We start from the raw sequence: 14,991 nt of genomic DNA, 5'->3' as shown, positions 1-14,991 counted from the left end.
AAATAAACTGTCTATGAAAAGTATTGAATGCTAAAAAAATTAAGATGCAAATATGATTCTTAAAGAAGTCAACTGTTTAGAAACTGATCCAAAACAAAATAAAGAAATGACTTCATATTTGGGTCTTTAGCCTGTTAGCAACTAAAAATAATTTGTAAATAAGAACATTAGGAGTGACTGTGATATAATAAAAACTTTTTATTGAGAATTTTTTATGTGTCAGACACAGTGCTCACACCTGACAAATTCTCATTCAATCCTTATAACAGTCCTTCAGGGTAGGTACTGTTACCATTGCTGTTTTATTGATGGCGAAAGTTTTGTAAAATCCTATGGATCATTTAGAAGAGAAAATAATGACTTAGAGAAGTCAATAAACTTCCAAGGCCAAGAAGCCCAGGTCACATGGCTAATAAGTTGAGCCCATGTCTGCTTGACTCCAGAGTCCATGTTCTTTATCACTATTTTCCATTCTCAGCCTACTCTCCCACAGCACTTTGCCTCAGTTTGTTCAACCATTATAGAAAATGGTAAGAAATGGCACCCCCGTCACAAGGCACTGAGCAGGAGATCCCAATTCCTTTCTTGTTTTGGGGACTGTGCCAAGAGATCATGTTGCTTCTCCTACAGAATTAATTGTAGGTCTCAATTATTTTCATTGTCGTCATCAAAAGAATTTATTAGCCATTTATTTACAAGAGCTACCATATAAAGTGAATTAAAGAGATTTGACCTCTACTCTCTAGAATTTTATATTGTAAGTCAAATGTCATTGTTATGGGTAGAGCTAAAGAACATGTCGTCAAGTTAACAAACATTAAACCACATAGATCAATGTATAAATGCTTACCTTCTGTAAAAAGATAACCAAAAATTTACAAATGCGTTCTCTAGAAAATAATCCTTTCTAAATAGTTTCAAAGCTCAAATTTGGAACTTTAGCACTCAAATTGGGGATATCCAAAATTAGAAACAGTCACCAAGCTAAATAAAATAGACATTAAAATTGAGGCAAGAAATGCTTTGAAGACCATTGATGATCAGAAGCCACGCCTAAAATATTGGTTGTAGTGAAACTCTGCAGCTAGAGGGACATTCTAGTGATTGTTAGAGTTTTTAGCACCCAAGGCCACATCTGGGAGCTCATACTATTAAAATAATCTGTAGAAACAAGACAAAAAACAAAAGAAAGATTAATTTTTCATTATAAATAGTTCAGAGATAGATGGTGAGTAGAGTGAGATTTCCCTTAAAGTATGACTTCGAAAATATTAAGAATCTTTTAGTTTTATAGTCTTAATGCTGGTTTATTACACATAGCTACCTTTTGGCCTAAGTTATCCAAAATATAAGCCAACTTGCATGTGAGCTATATGTTTTCAGATATAGTGAGAATACTGCAATTATAAACTGTGACCGTTCGTAGTGATTGAGAGGCACGGTTTACAGTAACTTTTAAAACAAGAAAAAAAAATCCTCTCTTTTTCATTATTTAAAATACTCCCCCTTATAACAAAGGGTTAAAAATGTGTGAACGTTGATCAACAAGAAAGACAAAGATGATTAGAATCATATGTTTTTCATTCTGAAATGAACCTTAGGAATTATCAGGTTCTGACTGGGACTGGCTTTAAGATAATCCAGTGGCATGGGTGTGAGAGGATTAAGTGGAATACTTTTGACCCATATGTTGCTAATTGTTGAAGCTGAGTGATGGGTACATGAAATATATTTTTCTCCCTATTGTTACAACTATTTAAATATTTCAATAATAAAAGAAAGTTTAAAACAATGAGGAAGGGATCATCTAGACCTAAATATTTATGGAACTATGTCTTAATGATGGTCTAAGATTTCTACCATGTTGAGATTAAAGGCTGAAAACTTGAAAACATGTATAGTAGCAAGTATCATCTAGTTGGAACTTAAAAAATAAGTACATTTCTTTTCTTCTGCTTTGATGATAGCTAGAAAGGCATTTGTTATTTTTCTGGGATTTGAAAAATCATATATTTTATGTTAAATAAAATAATTATCTTTCATTATCTAGAAAAACCCATTAGGAATTTACCCCTTAAGCCTTTCTTTTTCTTCCTTCCTTCCTTTCTTTCTCTTTCTTTCTTCCTTCCTTCCTTTCTTTCTCTCTCTCTCTCTTTCTTGCTCTCTCTTTCTTTCTTTTAAAATGCACTTTATTTTAGCTTCTCTGAATGCTTAATGCACAGGTGAAACTCTTGGTAAATAAATAGCCATTCCCTAAAGGTATGAAATTTAAAATGCATTTATGAAAGGTTGTGGGTCATCATTTATGGTAATAGAGTGTGTACCAACAAATTAATTCAAAGTGGGAATGAAAAAACTGGTTTCAGGCAGCAATCATAAAACTTTTAGTCTTTAAGACTTTGGTCCCAAGAACATGCATCAGCCAGGAGTCTGCCAGCCGCTGGTTATAGCTCACAGCCATCGAATCACCACAAACTCTCAACCCAAAGTCTTGTTCAGTACTTTGATGATAAGTTGGCTTTATAATTGCTGTTTGGGCTTACAAAGGAGGCATTTATTAAAGAGTGAAATCAAGTTTTGCTTTGCCTTGTTAGAAGAGGAAGATGGCAAACATAGAAAAATGATTTTGCCTTAGAGTAAACTGCTTCAAAGGAAGATTTTCAGAAAACCTATGGGATTTATTCTCATTGGCAGTATCCAGGGAAGCTTAAGTCATTTGTTGCAGGACACATCCTGAACTAATTGCATAGCCAAAACTAGAGTCCAAGACTCCTAGTTTATGTCGTGTAGCAATTCTTCACATCCCGACGAGAGTATGCAATAGAAACAGATTTGTACTTGTAAATTTACTATCAGACCTATATAGTCAACAGAAGAAATATACATTCACGAGTTTTTTCCCTCTATGATATAAATATATTTAAATTTTTGAAACTGTATCAGGTTGAACATATTTACCTAAGGGAGAGTTGAACATTAGACATGGACTCTATTTTTGAATAATTTAGAAAATTATTGCCTTACTAATTTCCATGTATAATGATTTCCCTGACATGCCCTCATAGAATATTCTTTTTTGCTTCATATTGTGATGTCCTGGTGATAAATTGAAGAATTGTGAAACCGTGACCACAAGGGCATTCATCAGATAGAAATGTTGATTTAAGGAGAAATTTTAAATATCCTATTCATCCTTTAGCCAACTGTGTAAGATGTTTTTTACAGTCATTGGTATTCTCATTCATCTAGATCTAAGGGTCACAGTTACCATCAGAGTTCATCAGAGGGCAGATCAATTTCCTGGACCAAACCCTCAAGTTCAGGTTTAATCAGAAAACATAGATTTTATTCCCAAGACTGCTTTTAAAAAGCAAGTGACTAAGGCTCTGTCTCACGAGATCCCCAATTAATTCAGGAAAAGGAAATTGCCTTCTCCCTGAATGAGTAGCTACTGATGGCCGTGGGATGTTGATTAACTAGAACATTGTTTTTTACAAATTACAAAGTTTTTCTCAAAGCAGGTCAAATAAATGAATCTCCTAACAAAATAATCTCTTCAACATTCATGGACATTTTAACACTTCCCTACTCTCACTGTTTTTCAGTTATGGAAAATGAAAGTTCCATTTGACCCACTCAGCTGCCTTATGTGTGTAGAATCCTTTCAAACAAAAGTAGAATTTTTAATTGATTGGAGAACGACCTCAAATGTTTCACCCATCTGTAATTGGCTGTATCGTGTAATATGTACCATCCAGTATGGTAGCCACCAGTCACATGTGGCTACTGAGCACTTGAAACATGGCTAGTCCAAACTGAGATTTGATGTCAGTGTAAAATACACACTGGATTTCAAAGACATAGTATGAAAAAAAGAAAGTAAAATATCTCATTAATATTTTTATAGTGATCATGTGTTGAAATGATAATATTTTATATACTTAAGTAAAATATATTATTAAAACAGTCATGATTCAGGTCCCTCTTACAAGATGGGGTACCGTTACTGTTAATGAATATTTACATTGCAAATATTAGAAATACGACATTCTACAAAAATTTAATATATGTTCAACATTTAAGGGTCTATATCTGTACCCAAGTTATTTCACTAGCTTCTTTTTACTTTTTTTAAAGTAACTACTGGAAAATTTTGAATTATATACATGATTTGCATTTGCGGCTGGTATAGATGGCCACTTTCTGCCCTGCTAGTTCAGCTTAAATTTCTATGGACTTTGTTTGTCCATATCATACATTGATATGAATATGTGATGTCAGCTTTCAATTATCTGTGCAAATAGGGACTGACGATGCGTAAGATTAAGATATTCCGCAGGTAATTCAAAACTAAATTTTAACTATTAATTTCAGTTTCCTTTGTCATTCAGTTTTTTCCCCAATGCTGTTAGAAAATAATAAGATGATCTGGGTTGGGATTCCTTCTCTTCCTTTCTCTTTTTTAATGTGGGCTGCATAGAGGAAACAATGAGAAAAAGAATACAAAATAAGGAAGGGAGGGAAAAGAAATAGGAGGCAAGAATGGATAAGAAACTAGGTCATCTGCCCCTAAGTGGTATTAATCAGGTGGCCTTCAAGTCCACTTTATGGATTTAATGTCGATTATCAATGACCTGCTGCATGGCAGGCCCTTGGTTGGCATTGAAAAGTAACTTACACCCCTGTCTTCCTCCAATTCAGCTGTCATACTAGGACTCTTTTCACACTATATTACATTGGTTACCCAAGTGTCACACTGTTACTTCACAAAATTGGGGTTTTCTGCCCGAAGCACGTAAACAAGTCAATTACAATGGGCGTGCTAATAGTACACCAAAGCCCAAAGAAGCAAGAGTCCTTCAGTGTGGCAAGGGCAAGAACTTAGACCCTCCCCAAATAAAGTCCTTATAATAAATACCGAATATTTATTTTATACCAGTTTCATTTTAGAGGGGAAAAAAAAATGCCTTGCCCAAGACCTCTTACCCTAGTAACATCAGAACATCTCATTCTAGGCTTAAACCAATGCAGTCCACTTAAGAAAAAGTTGTTCTTTAACAGTGATAATTGAATGCTGAATCTAAGAGACTTCCCCAATGGTTTCAAAACCCTTACTGGAAAAGATGGCTTTGGGGGAGCTCAATGGGGTGGAGTCTAACCATTGACGAGTCACATTGGTGCCAGATAGGCTAAATTAAGTGGGTACTCCTGAAATTATCCAAAGTCATATCTAAAAGAGAAATTAGAGAATTGTTCTTAACTTGAGAGAAACAGCTATTTCCTCCCCCATTGAATTCAGAGACTATCTCACTGAGAGGAAAAGGAGGCTACAGAAAAAACTAAATAAACATTTTAACCAATTTTTAATACTGCTTAATTCTTTCTACTCTGCCTATCTTTCTAGTGGTCAGTCATAACACTTACTCCCTTCTCTACAATACTACTAGCACATCCAACAACTCTCAGGCAAATTCAAAACTTTTTGAATCTGAAAGAAACTTCCCCTACAGGAAGGCACTTCTGTAGCCACGCAATGCCTTTAAACCTTTTTAGAATACTTTAAACTTTTTTTTTTTTGAAGAAAACGCTTCTACATGATCCTTCTTAAAGATACTCTGAGGTGAGTAGAGAAGTTTTATCATCATTATTTTAGATGAAGAAAATGAACACCAGGGAGGTTAATGGAAAGAAGACTAGACACTCTGCGTTAGTGAGGAAGGTTAACTTTCTGGACCACTTATCTGCCTTCTAAAAGACCCTCATTCACTCTTGACAGGCTTTCCTCCCTACCTTGCACCCCTTCTTTTCTCTTTTGTTCCCTTTGTGTTCTACACTTATCCAAATCCGACCATTTTCCCCTAAGGTAATATTCTCATGCTGGAAGGATTGACCAAGCTCCTTCATCACCCCTGCAGTCTTAGCAGTGCCTAAAATTACTCACAACACAAACCCATCGGCTCTCAGGGCAAGAAGTACTATCTTATTAAAGTGACTAGAACATGCTTTCTTTTTTTGTCTAAAGTTTTATGTCAATTGTTTTGATTTGCCTTTAAAAGTTTTATGGAACCATGTGTTTGTTGACCAAGTACTGTGCTTTTTTTGCTCTCTGTGAAAATGCAGAGTGTGGCAGTGGCCCCGGGTTCAGCCGACAGGGTTGCTAACGGTGATGGGATGCCTGGAGATGAACAAGCTGAAAACAAGGAAGAAGAAAATAAAGGCGGTGCCGTGAAGTTCGGATGGGTGAAAGGTGTGCTGGTAAGAAAGCTCCTGTGTTTACCAATGAGAACTATTCATTCAATGTTCTGGTGAACTAAGTGTTAGCAAGGCCTGAACACCAGAGTTACAAAGACAGCTGGGTTTTGCCCCATTGTCACTTCTCATGCCCCTTTCCATGATCCTTTACTCCACAGGTAAGATGCATGCTGAATATCTGGGGTGTCATGCTCTTCATTCGCCTCTCCTGGATTGTTGGAGAAGCTGGAATCGGTGAGCATTTTTTCCCTCCTATATAACTTTCGAAGGAAACTCAATAGGCAGCTCATTTTCACCATTAATGCTGAATGTGAGATGAAGGTCACAGAAATGGTCTGCACTGAGGCTCTTTTACTTGGCCTCTTGACAATGTTTGTCAGAGAGTAAAGGTGAAGCGTTAGCTCCCAGGAGACTGGAATTTTCCAGCTTGCCAACCAGAGGCAAGCTCAAGTAAATATTTCTCTCTTTTCATAGAGTTGTACATGTACAAGTATATAGAGACATGTTCATTTTAAATAATAGTATTCATATTTTGGGACATACTGACATTTATCAGAGTATCTCCCTTATGATTATCGGCAAAGCTTCACTAAACAAAAATAACTTGTGGGAAAACTAGTGAAAATGTGACCTGACTGCTAAAAATGCTGAATGGTTGAACATTTTCCAAAGAAAATAACTGTGTTACTTTCAGGTATCGGCACTAAGAAAACAAAGGATAATAAAGTATTGCCAGATAGACGCTTAAAATGATAGATAAGATGACTAAGATAATTTTTCTAAATGGAAAATGGATGATGTTGAAATTATTTTGAGCAGTTATTTAATGTTTTTAGATAGTATATTCCATTTAAAGTATTATTTCCTGTGGCAAATCTTTGTTGTTAAGAGTATATTAGTAAAATTTGTATGAAAGATTTATTTGAATTTTATCAATGATCTTGATTTGGTGTGATAAAAATGAATGATGTAGTGCTCGATCTATGGAAAATACAGTATAGATTCACTTTTAGGGAAGACATATAAATCATTAGAATCAAGAACGGAGATTCAGATATGCCAGAATGTATTTCAATTCACACTGAAAAGGTACTTGGCCATTATTTACTGCCTTCGTTCCTAAACACATTCAGAATCACTAGAAGACTAACTCGCAAAAATAAAGGGCTGAGTTGTAAATTGAAAATCTGGAACCAGTTCCCATAGTTTTTCCATGTTTCGTGTTTGGCAACTGCTGGGTTCCTGACAAAGGGCTGCTTGCCGGCTTTATGGTGCATAGCAAATGAGTGCTCACAGCCGCAGGGGCCAAAATAAGTATATGCTGTTCCGTGGAAAACCTGCAGCTTAATATTGCCAAGTTTTAGCTCCAGGGTTTCATGCAAAATTAGGTTTTTAAGGGCAGTTTAGTAACTTATTGAGATCATCAAGAAACATTACTTTGTTTGGAGGTGTGAGCATAGCCAAGGGCAAGAGTAATTCTTTTTAATGCAACTTATTTAACATCCATATGTTTGGGCAATAATCTGAAGTTTAATCAGATCCTACATTACTCTTCACAGTCAATCCACTTTCATGTTTATTGCAAAATTGTGAAATATGAAGAATCCTGTCTTCTGCTACAGTGTTTATTGAACGTTCAGAGATCAGTATTGTTTTAATAAGGTCCTTTTATTTAAGCAGTCAAATCCTACTTTAGAAGGGTATAGAGTTCTACCTAAATGAGTGTCCAGTGGGTTTCCTTTGAATGGAGATATTTGTTGTTGTTTTTTAAATCTCAGAAAATAAACTTTAGTGAGTAGTAGAAACTTGCTACCACCCTCACTCGGTTTTACTGGCCTTGGCTGTGAACTTAAAGCTAAATGAGTTGACTGAGTTGCCATCTGGGTCTCGTTTGGGTTCTCTTATTAGGTAAGAAAAGAAACAAATACAAATAGCTTCTTCTTGCTTTGGGGCTAGTTTGGGGAAGAAAGCTGAATACACTTTCCAGCCCAGACCCTGGAAACAAAGCCAGAAGGAAGCTGGAGCCAGGAGTAAACAGTAAATAGTAAATGGTCACAGCCCTTGAGTAACCATTCTGAGGCCATGGGTTTTGGTTGTCTTGTCCCCAAAAGCAAATGGTAGAATGAATCGATAATGCCGTCTAGTTGTTCTTCTCTGTCTTGGAGCAAAAAGGTTTCCAATAAACTTACTCATCAGACAGGGATGAAGGGTACGAAAAGCAGGTATGGCCTGAAGTAAGTCATTTATGCTCCGTGAGTTTCACTTTCTCATCTGAAAATGAGGGGGCTGGATTGTTTCCCAACCAATTCTCTGAAGATAAATCTAAAGAACCTTGCTGAACAGGCAGGCACAAACTGAGACAGGCTGAGAGCAGCACAATAGTCTTCACACTGTGGGGTGCATAAGAATTATCTGGGAAGTTAGGTTATGACACTGCAGAATCCTGGGATTCACTTGGAAAGATCCAAACTCAGTAGGTCTGGGCATTTTTAAAAAAGACCCCAGGCCTTTCCCGAAGCAGGTGGTTCGAGGACCAAACTTTGAGAAAACTATGCAGTGAATGTTCTCTAAGCTGCCTTTCACCCCGGGAGTTTATGTTTGGTTGTGAGAGTGAAGCAAATCCCTTGCTATTTAAATGTATAAAACTTTGTTCCAGGATTTCAAATGGTTTACAAAGATGTATACAATGCAGAAGGATAAACTAAGAATTACTGGGAAAATAGAGGCAAAGGGAAAATAAGGGTGGGGAAATAATAAAGTCAGAGTAGGTTTGATGTCCTGAAATGCAAACTAAATGATTCTGTACAGTTGCTGGAGTGAGCTAAACATTTGATATCAAACTTCTTCAAAAGAAAGTCAAGAACAAAATAGTGTGCAAAAAGTAAAAAGAAATCACCTTTAGGGGTACAAAGAACTGAGGCCACGTGGTAATGTAGAGGTGATGCTCACAACAGGAGCCCTGCAATAGATAAGAAGAATTTACGGCAACTATTTCTTACAACACCAAACTTTTAAGAGTCCATAGGGGCCAAAGCAATGTGGTCCAAGTTTGCACCTTGTGTCCACAGTAAGCTTCTTCCTAATTGTGAACTTCCCTGCACTTTAACCTATAAAATAGCCTAGAGATTTCCTCTAGAGCCAAGATATAGCTGGAAGCAGCCAAAGAGCCAGCCTCTGGTACCTCGTTCCCATTTCTGTCCTTAATCTCCCTCCACTTTGCCTTCATTCAGGGGATGGCCAGAGAGATCACAGCCTCTCCTGGCCAATTACCCTTCTAATCATCCTTTGGATGAGAAGCCTACCAATAACAGTTATGAAGCATCCACTTTATGTAGGAGAGCATACCAAACAGGCCCAGGCAAGAGCATTCCGGCTGGAGCCAGGGTGATTTCAGTGCCTGTGACCCCACAACTTCTCCCTGAATTCTGGGTCAGCCTCCATTGAGGAAGCTATTGTAGGAGAGGTAAAACTGTTTTCTTTCTACCCATATTAGGCTCATTGGCTAAGGCCCCATGAATTAGACTGACAGAAGACAGATTAGCAAAAGAAAAACAGTCAGAAGTTTATTAACATGTGCATCATGCCTACACATGGGAAGACTGCAATAAGTAACTCAGAGTGGTTATTAGAACTTGGGCCTGTATAGCATCTTAACAAGATAACAATGCATTTTTAGAGAAGTGCAAGGCAGAGGAAAAGGACTGAGATTCTAGGGCGACAAACCCTGGGAAGGCAAATAGATGGGAGAACTAATGGAAGATAAGTAACGTTCGTTACGTAGGTTCCTCTGGTGCTGTCTCCAGCTGATAAGGGTCTAGAATTGTCTCTGGTGACTAACTTCTGTTCTTCCTGGTATAGGGAAAAGGGAGACACCTTTATAAATTTATGCCCTGTTTTTAGGCAAATAGGGGGAGGTATCTACTTCTTTTCAATTCCCTTTAACTTAAAATAATCTTTATGCTAAGGTGGCATATTTTGGGGTGGTATATTCTTCTGCCCCTCACTATCCTCCTGGCTGTGTATTTCTTGAAGCTAAAAGCAGCCTTGCCCACCTCTGAATTCTGGCTTACCACTTTCTCCCTCCCTCTCACAATCACTGACTTTCTACACATAAGATCGTTGAGGGCAGCTTTTAAAATTTCATTTTGTCTGTTCCTTGCATTTCTCATACTACCTAAACACATAGCTGGATATGTAGTAGGCTTTTAATAAACAATAGCTGTTATGACTATTGTGGATATGATAAAAAAAAAAAAAAAGCAGTGCCACTGATAATGTACTGTGTTTTATCCGCCACGCTAGCCACTTTACACATTTTCTTTCTAATTTCATTGCCAGTTTTGGCTCAGAAAATAAGTAACTTGCCAGAGGTCACATAGCCAATAAGTGAATGTAGTTCAATTTGATTCTTTCCACTTGAACGATGAACAATTTGCTATATTGTATGTCATTTTCCACTCCTACACAACCAAATGTACATAAAAAGATAGTTACCTGGAAGGATGAACATTTACTCTCTAGTTATATTAACAGCTTGGAATTCTATAGCCTAATTATTATGTTTATAGGTGTCTAGAACTTCATCAAAAATAGGGGGTTCGAATTAAATTTTGACCAGCCATAGTTGCCCAGTTGTGTGCAGCTTTGCACTGCACATCTTAGCCCTTGAGTTTCTAGGATCTCTGATTCTAAGGGTAGAAAACTTCGAAGCTGAGCATTTAACTCTATGGTGATTTCCAGGCCATCTTGTTAACTGAAATGTGGCCCTTTGGTGATTACCTTAGACTTGCTGGCTTTGATGTAAACCACCTAATGGATTGTTCCACTGTTTAATTGCCTTTATTTTTCCTCTCTCAACTGAGGTCTTGGTGTGATTATCATCGGCTTAGCTGTGACAGTGACGGGTATCACTGGTTTATCCACCTCTGCTATTGCCACAAATGGATATGTCAGAGGAGGTAATTAAACTTGGGACCCGCACAATCATTTGTAAGGTAAAGGCAACACAGGCTCAAATAGTTCACCATTGACCTTTCTGGAGTGTTTTCAAAGGTAATCCAAGTTGGTTCCTTTTTTTCCTCCCCAGGCAAGAGAGATGCAAGAGAAATGGGGAAGGATTTAACCTTTGTCAAACCCTCAACTTTCTTATTCAGGTTCCTCTCAAGCAAGAGAGAAGGTCAAATGCCATGTTTTCTCTTTTCACAGCCAGGGTATTTTCTCTCCCAGGACACCAGCACAAGTCAACTTTTCCTTTCCAGGGCTGCATTTCAGATTGTGTTTACTTTTGGAAACCATCCTTCATCATAATGAGCAGTTCTCTGACTTGATCTTTATGCCAGGCACGCCAGTTTCTCCTTAGCACAAAGGAACTCTGTGGGGACCCAAGGCATGGACGTGAAAACTTAAATTAAAGGCAGTATAGTTTACAGCAGTAGGGAATCCAAAGAAGAAAAGTAAAACATAATATCTTCTATCTTTCATTACCAACAGGTCTTGGAGTTCTCATAATTCTTCTTTCCACCATGGTAACTTCTATTACTGGGTTGTCAACTTCTGCAATAGCAACTAACGGGTTTGTTCGTGGAGGTAAAATTTCTAAGATATCTAATGCTCTCATCACTTGCTACGGGTAGGCAAAAACTTTTTATATATTTCTTTTTTGATTGGAACAAGAAAGTAGCCCAATGTTTGAAGCCTGGCTAACTATTTGGATGAGCTGGATGCAAAAGGAAGCATAAGGTACTGTGAGTGTGGTCCTGGTCTACTCTGGTCAGATATGGTCTCTTTTGTAATGGACCTTTCTGGCACGTTGCAGGTCATGGTTTCAAGATGCTCAAATTCCTTGGGTAAATGTTTTATTTTTCAGGCTAGTCTGCACACCTCTTGCTCGTGTTTCCTGGAAAATGATTCCTGGACATGGCTTTAATTTTACAGTTCAGTACATTTCAGGTGCTTCCTAGACCTTCACGGAATGAGATCTTATAGAACATTTCAGGTTTTTCGTGGGGAGCCTGATCTTTCTATGACAAGATTCAGACTGCTGCCTCCTGAATTACTGGTGACTTCTTGAAGTATTGGAGCCAAACACCTTTCTTGGGGGATTTTGCAGGTCTTGGATTCGTCATCATTGGACTGAGTGTGGTAGTGACAACACTCACAGGTATTTCTATGTCTGCTATTTGCACAAATGGAGTAGTAAGAGGAGGTAAGCCAATTCATTTACTTATGACCACAAGCTTTGATTATGTGATAATGTCTAGAGTTGGTTTAACATTGAAAGTAAAAGTTTTATATTGATAATTACTCCCCAAAACCTGAAAATAGAATAAAATAACCCAAAATTTAGACAGCAAGGCAAAATTCTTCTCAATGAAAATTGAGATCTCCAAAAAGGACTTCTTTGATCCATTTCCTGTGATTCAACACGTTTATAAAGTAGAGAGGAAGGAATGTGTCTAGAAGGAAGGCATAGAGTATTACAGTAACATAAATGGTTTCTTTGTGCCTTGGACGGGCCCCATTGGCTCTCTCCCAGGCCCCTCAGCATGGGTCTTCTCAGTGCCCCGGCTGACACTGCTGACACTTCTACTCAGCAACCCTCAGACTTCACCCCAACACTGTGGTCCCGGTGGCCAACAAGCAGGAGAAGATCCTTAAAAAGAAAATAAAAATAGACAAAACAAAGAGTTCCTTTCAGATCATCCAGGAACAAACAGGACTAGGCAGAAAATGAAGTGGCTGAAGTTAATTATTGTTCTAACTTCCTTTCTTCCCCCTTGCATTCTGCTTTGGCTCCTCAAGTCTCTACTTGGGTTACCTTATCCAGGTCTCCCTGCCCTGGGCCTTCTAAAACACCAGCCTGCCTACAACATATGCCTCTCACAGCGTCTGCCTGGCTCTTCTTTTGACCAAGCCTGAGTGACTGGCTAACTAATTTGTTGAATGTAATCTGGACAGAGGAAATAATGGGATATGCCCCACCCAAACAATAGGTTACATTGTTAGAGAGGGCTTTGACCCTTTAACCCAAAGGCATGTCTATAGTGGAGGAAATTCGTTTTCAGTAAAAGATAGTTCTGTTTTGTTTTCAGGTATTTTTACAGTGTCATTTGCCTACCAACTCTGTCCACCTCTAAGACTAGCTCAGTATAGAAAGTCGTTAATTTACTATGGTCTGTGATGACATCTAGCTATCCAGGCCTCTCAACTTCTAGTCGTTTTTACCTTCAGTAACCTGCTCAGTCCACTCTAGGCAGTTAACGAGCCCAGCTCAGTCTTTCATGTGCACAGAAGCACACAGCCATGTATAGAACGGCCTTTTCAAGGTCCAAGGGAGAAGCAACTGTTCCAAGCCCTCCCCACCTTTCTTCTATTTGCCACCCCCATACGCGTATGGGTATTTGGCAATAATCATGCTTTCTTGAACTAAAAACATAGAAAACCAAATGTGATTTATAGGATGGATAATACAAAGCACTATACAGATACCCTTTATATGTAGCTAATATATACTAGACAATTACACCAGAAAAGAAGTTAGAAGAACAATGATAAACTTCACCTGCTGCATTTTTTACCTAGGCCTGCCTGTTCCTGGAAATTTCAGAAATAAAATTTTATTTCAGTTACTGTATTGATTTGAACTCTTCAATGAATTTTTTTAAAGACAAAGCATTTTTGGGGTAAAGTTTGCTGTATTCTTATTTGTAGCATTTGTGCTCAATTAAATTTCAAAAACTTGGATTTTATTAAGTTAGGATCGTTCTATTGCAGATTATATATAGAGTACAAGGAAGGGCTAAGTTATTTATTCAGGTGACACAAGATTCCTAAAATTATTAGGAAATTATAATAGAAATATTAGAATAGTTAATATTTCAAATGTTCTCAAATGTTCAAAGTTATCTGATCATATAAACTAAATCCCTTGGCAGTTCCTCCCTGTAAAACATGTCCATTTCTTGTTTCAGGTGGGGCCTACTATCTAATTTCCAGAAGCTTAGGGCCCGAGTTTGGTGGGTCTATAGGCTTGATCTTTGCTTTTGCCAATGCAGTGGCTGTTGCTATGTATGTGGTGGGATTTGCTGAGACTGTGGTAGACCTTCTTAAGGTAATTGAAAGCTTTTCTTTTCTTCAGCCAAGCAAGATAATTTGGGTCAACTTGCTTTTTCAGGGCACTAGGGGATATCGTTATGACAAGATGAGAGGAAATAGATTTATTCTGCAGAATGTGGAAGTTGAATACAGTTGAAGGAGCCCTAGGCTTGACATCAGAACTGACTTGGAATCCTGACTCTCAAATTTGCCAACTGAGAGGTTTTGGACCAGTCCCTCTATTCATCTGAATCTTGTTTTCCAAATCTCTAATATGGGCTCATAATACTGTTCCACATATTTCATGGAAATGTGGTGCAAATCAAATGAAACAATGTACATGAAATACTGCATAAAATATGAAACAAAAGAGAAATAATGGGCATTATTATCAGCAGCAATATTACTATTATGGTTATAGATTTCCAAAGGGAAGGAAAGTTCAAATATTAGAATAACTCACTGCAGAAAACTAGGTGTTTCTTAGTTTATGTGCCCCGGCTAGATGGTATACATGTGAGCACATTAACTGACTGGTATATGAACTACCTTCTAGTCCTCTTCTCCTGGTAGTGATAGCATTCGCTGAATTCTATTGGTAACAGTACCTCTATTAGAAAGTTAGGTGAATAAATGAGTGGATTG

The 14,991-nt window shown here is 37.7% G+C and overlaps 1 protein-coding gene across 2 annotated transcripts in view; it reads left to right on the top strand.

The window, feature by feature from the left end:
* SLC12A1 (solute carrier family 12 member 1) overlaps nt 1-14,991 on the top strand; it is an 84,004-nt gene that overhangs the window by 5,492 nt on the left and 63,521 nt on the right. The window contains exons 3-6 of one of the 2 annotated variants that reach the window (XM_008513799.2): nt 6,121-6,255; nt 6,411-6,486; nt 11,743-11,838; nt 14,223-14,362. In XM_008513799.2, coding sequence (XP_008512021.1) covers nt 6,121-6,255; nt 6,411-6,486; nt 11,743-11,838; nt 14,223-14,362 — 447 coding nt within the window. Of the gene's footprint in view, nt 1-6,120; nt 6,256-6,410; nt 6,487-11,114; nt 11,211-11,742; nt 11,839-14,222; nt 14,363-14,991 lie in introns of both variants that reach the window. The other variant, XM_008513800.2, reaches the window with a different exon arrangement.

Source organism: Equus przewalskii, chromosome 1, assembly GCF_037783145.1.
Source record: "Equus przewalskii isolate Varuska chromosome 1, EquPr2, whole genome shotgun sequence".
Lineage (NCBI taxonomy): Eukaryota > Metazoa > Chordata > Mammalia > Perissodactyla > Equidae > Equus > Equus przewalskii.
The sequence above is the reverse complement of the archived record's forward strand: the minus strand, read 5'-3'. Positions and strand labels throughout refer to the sequence as shown.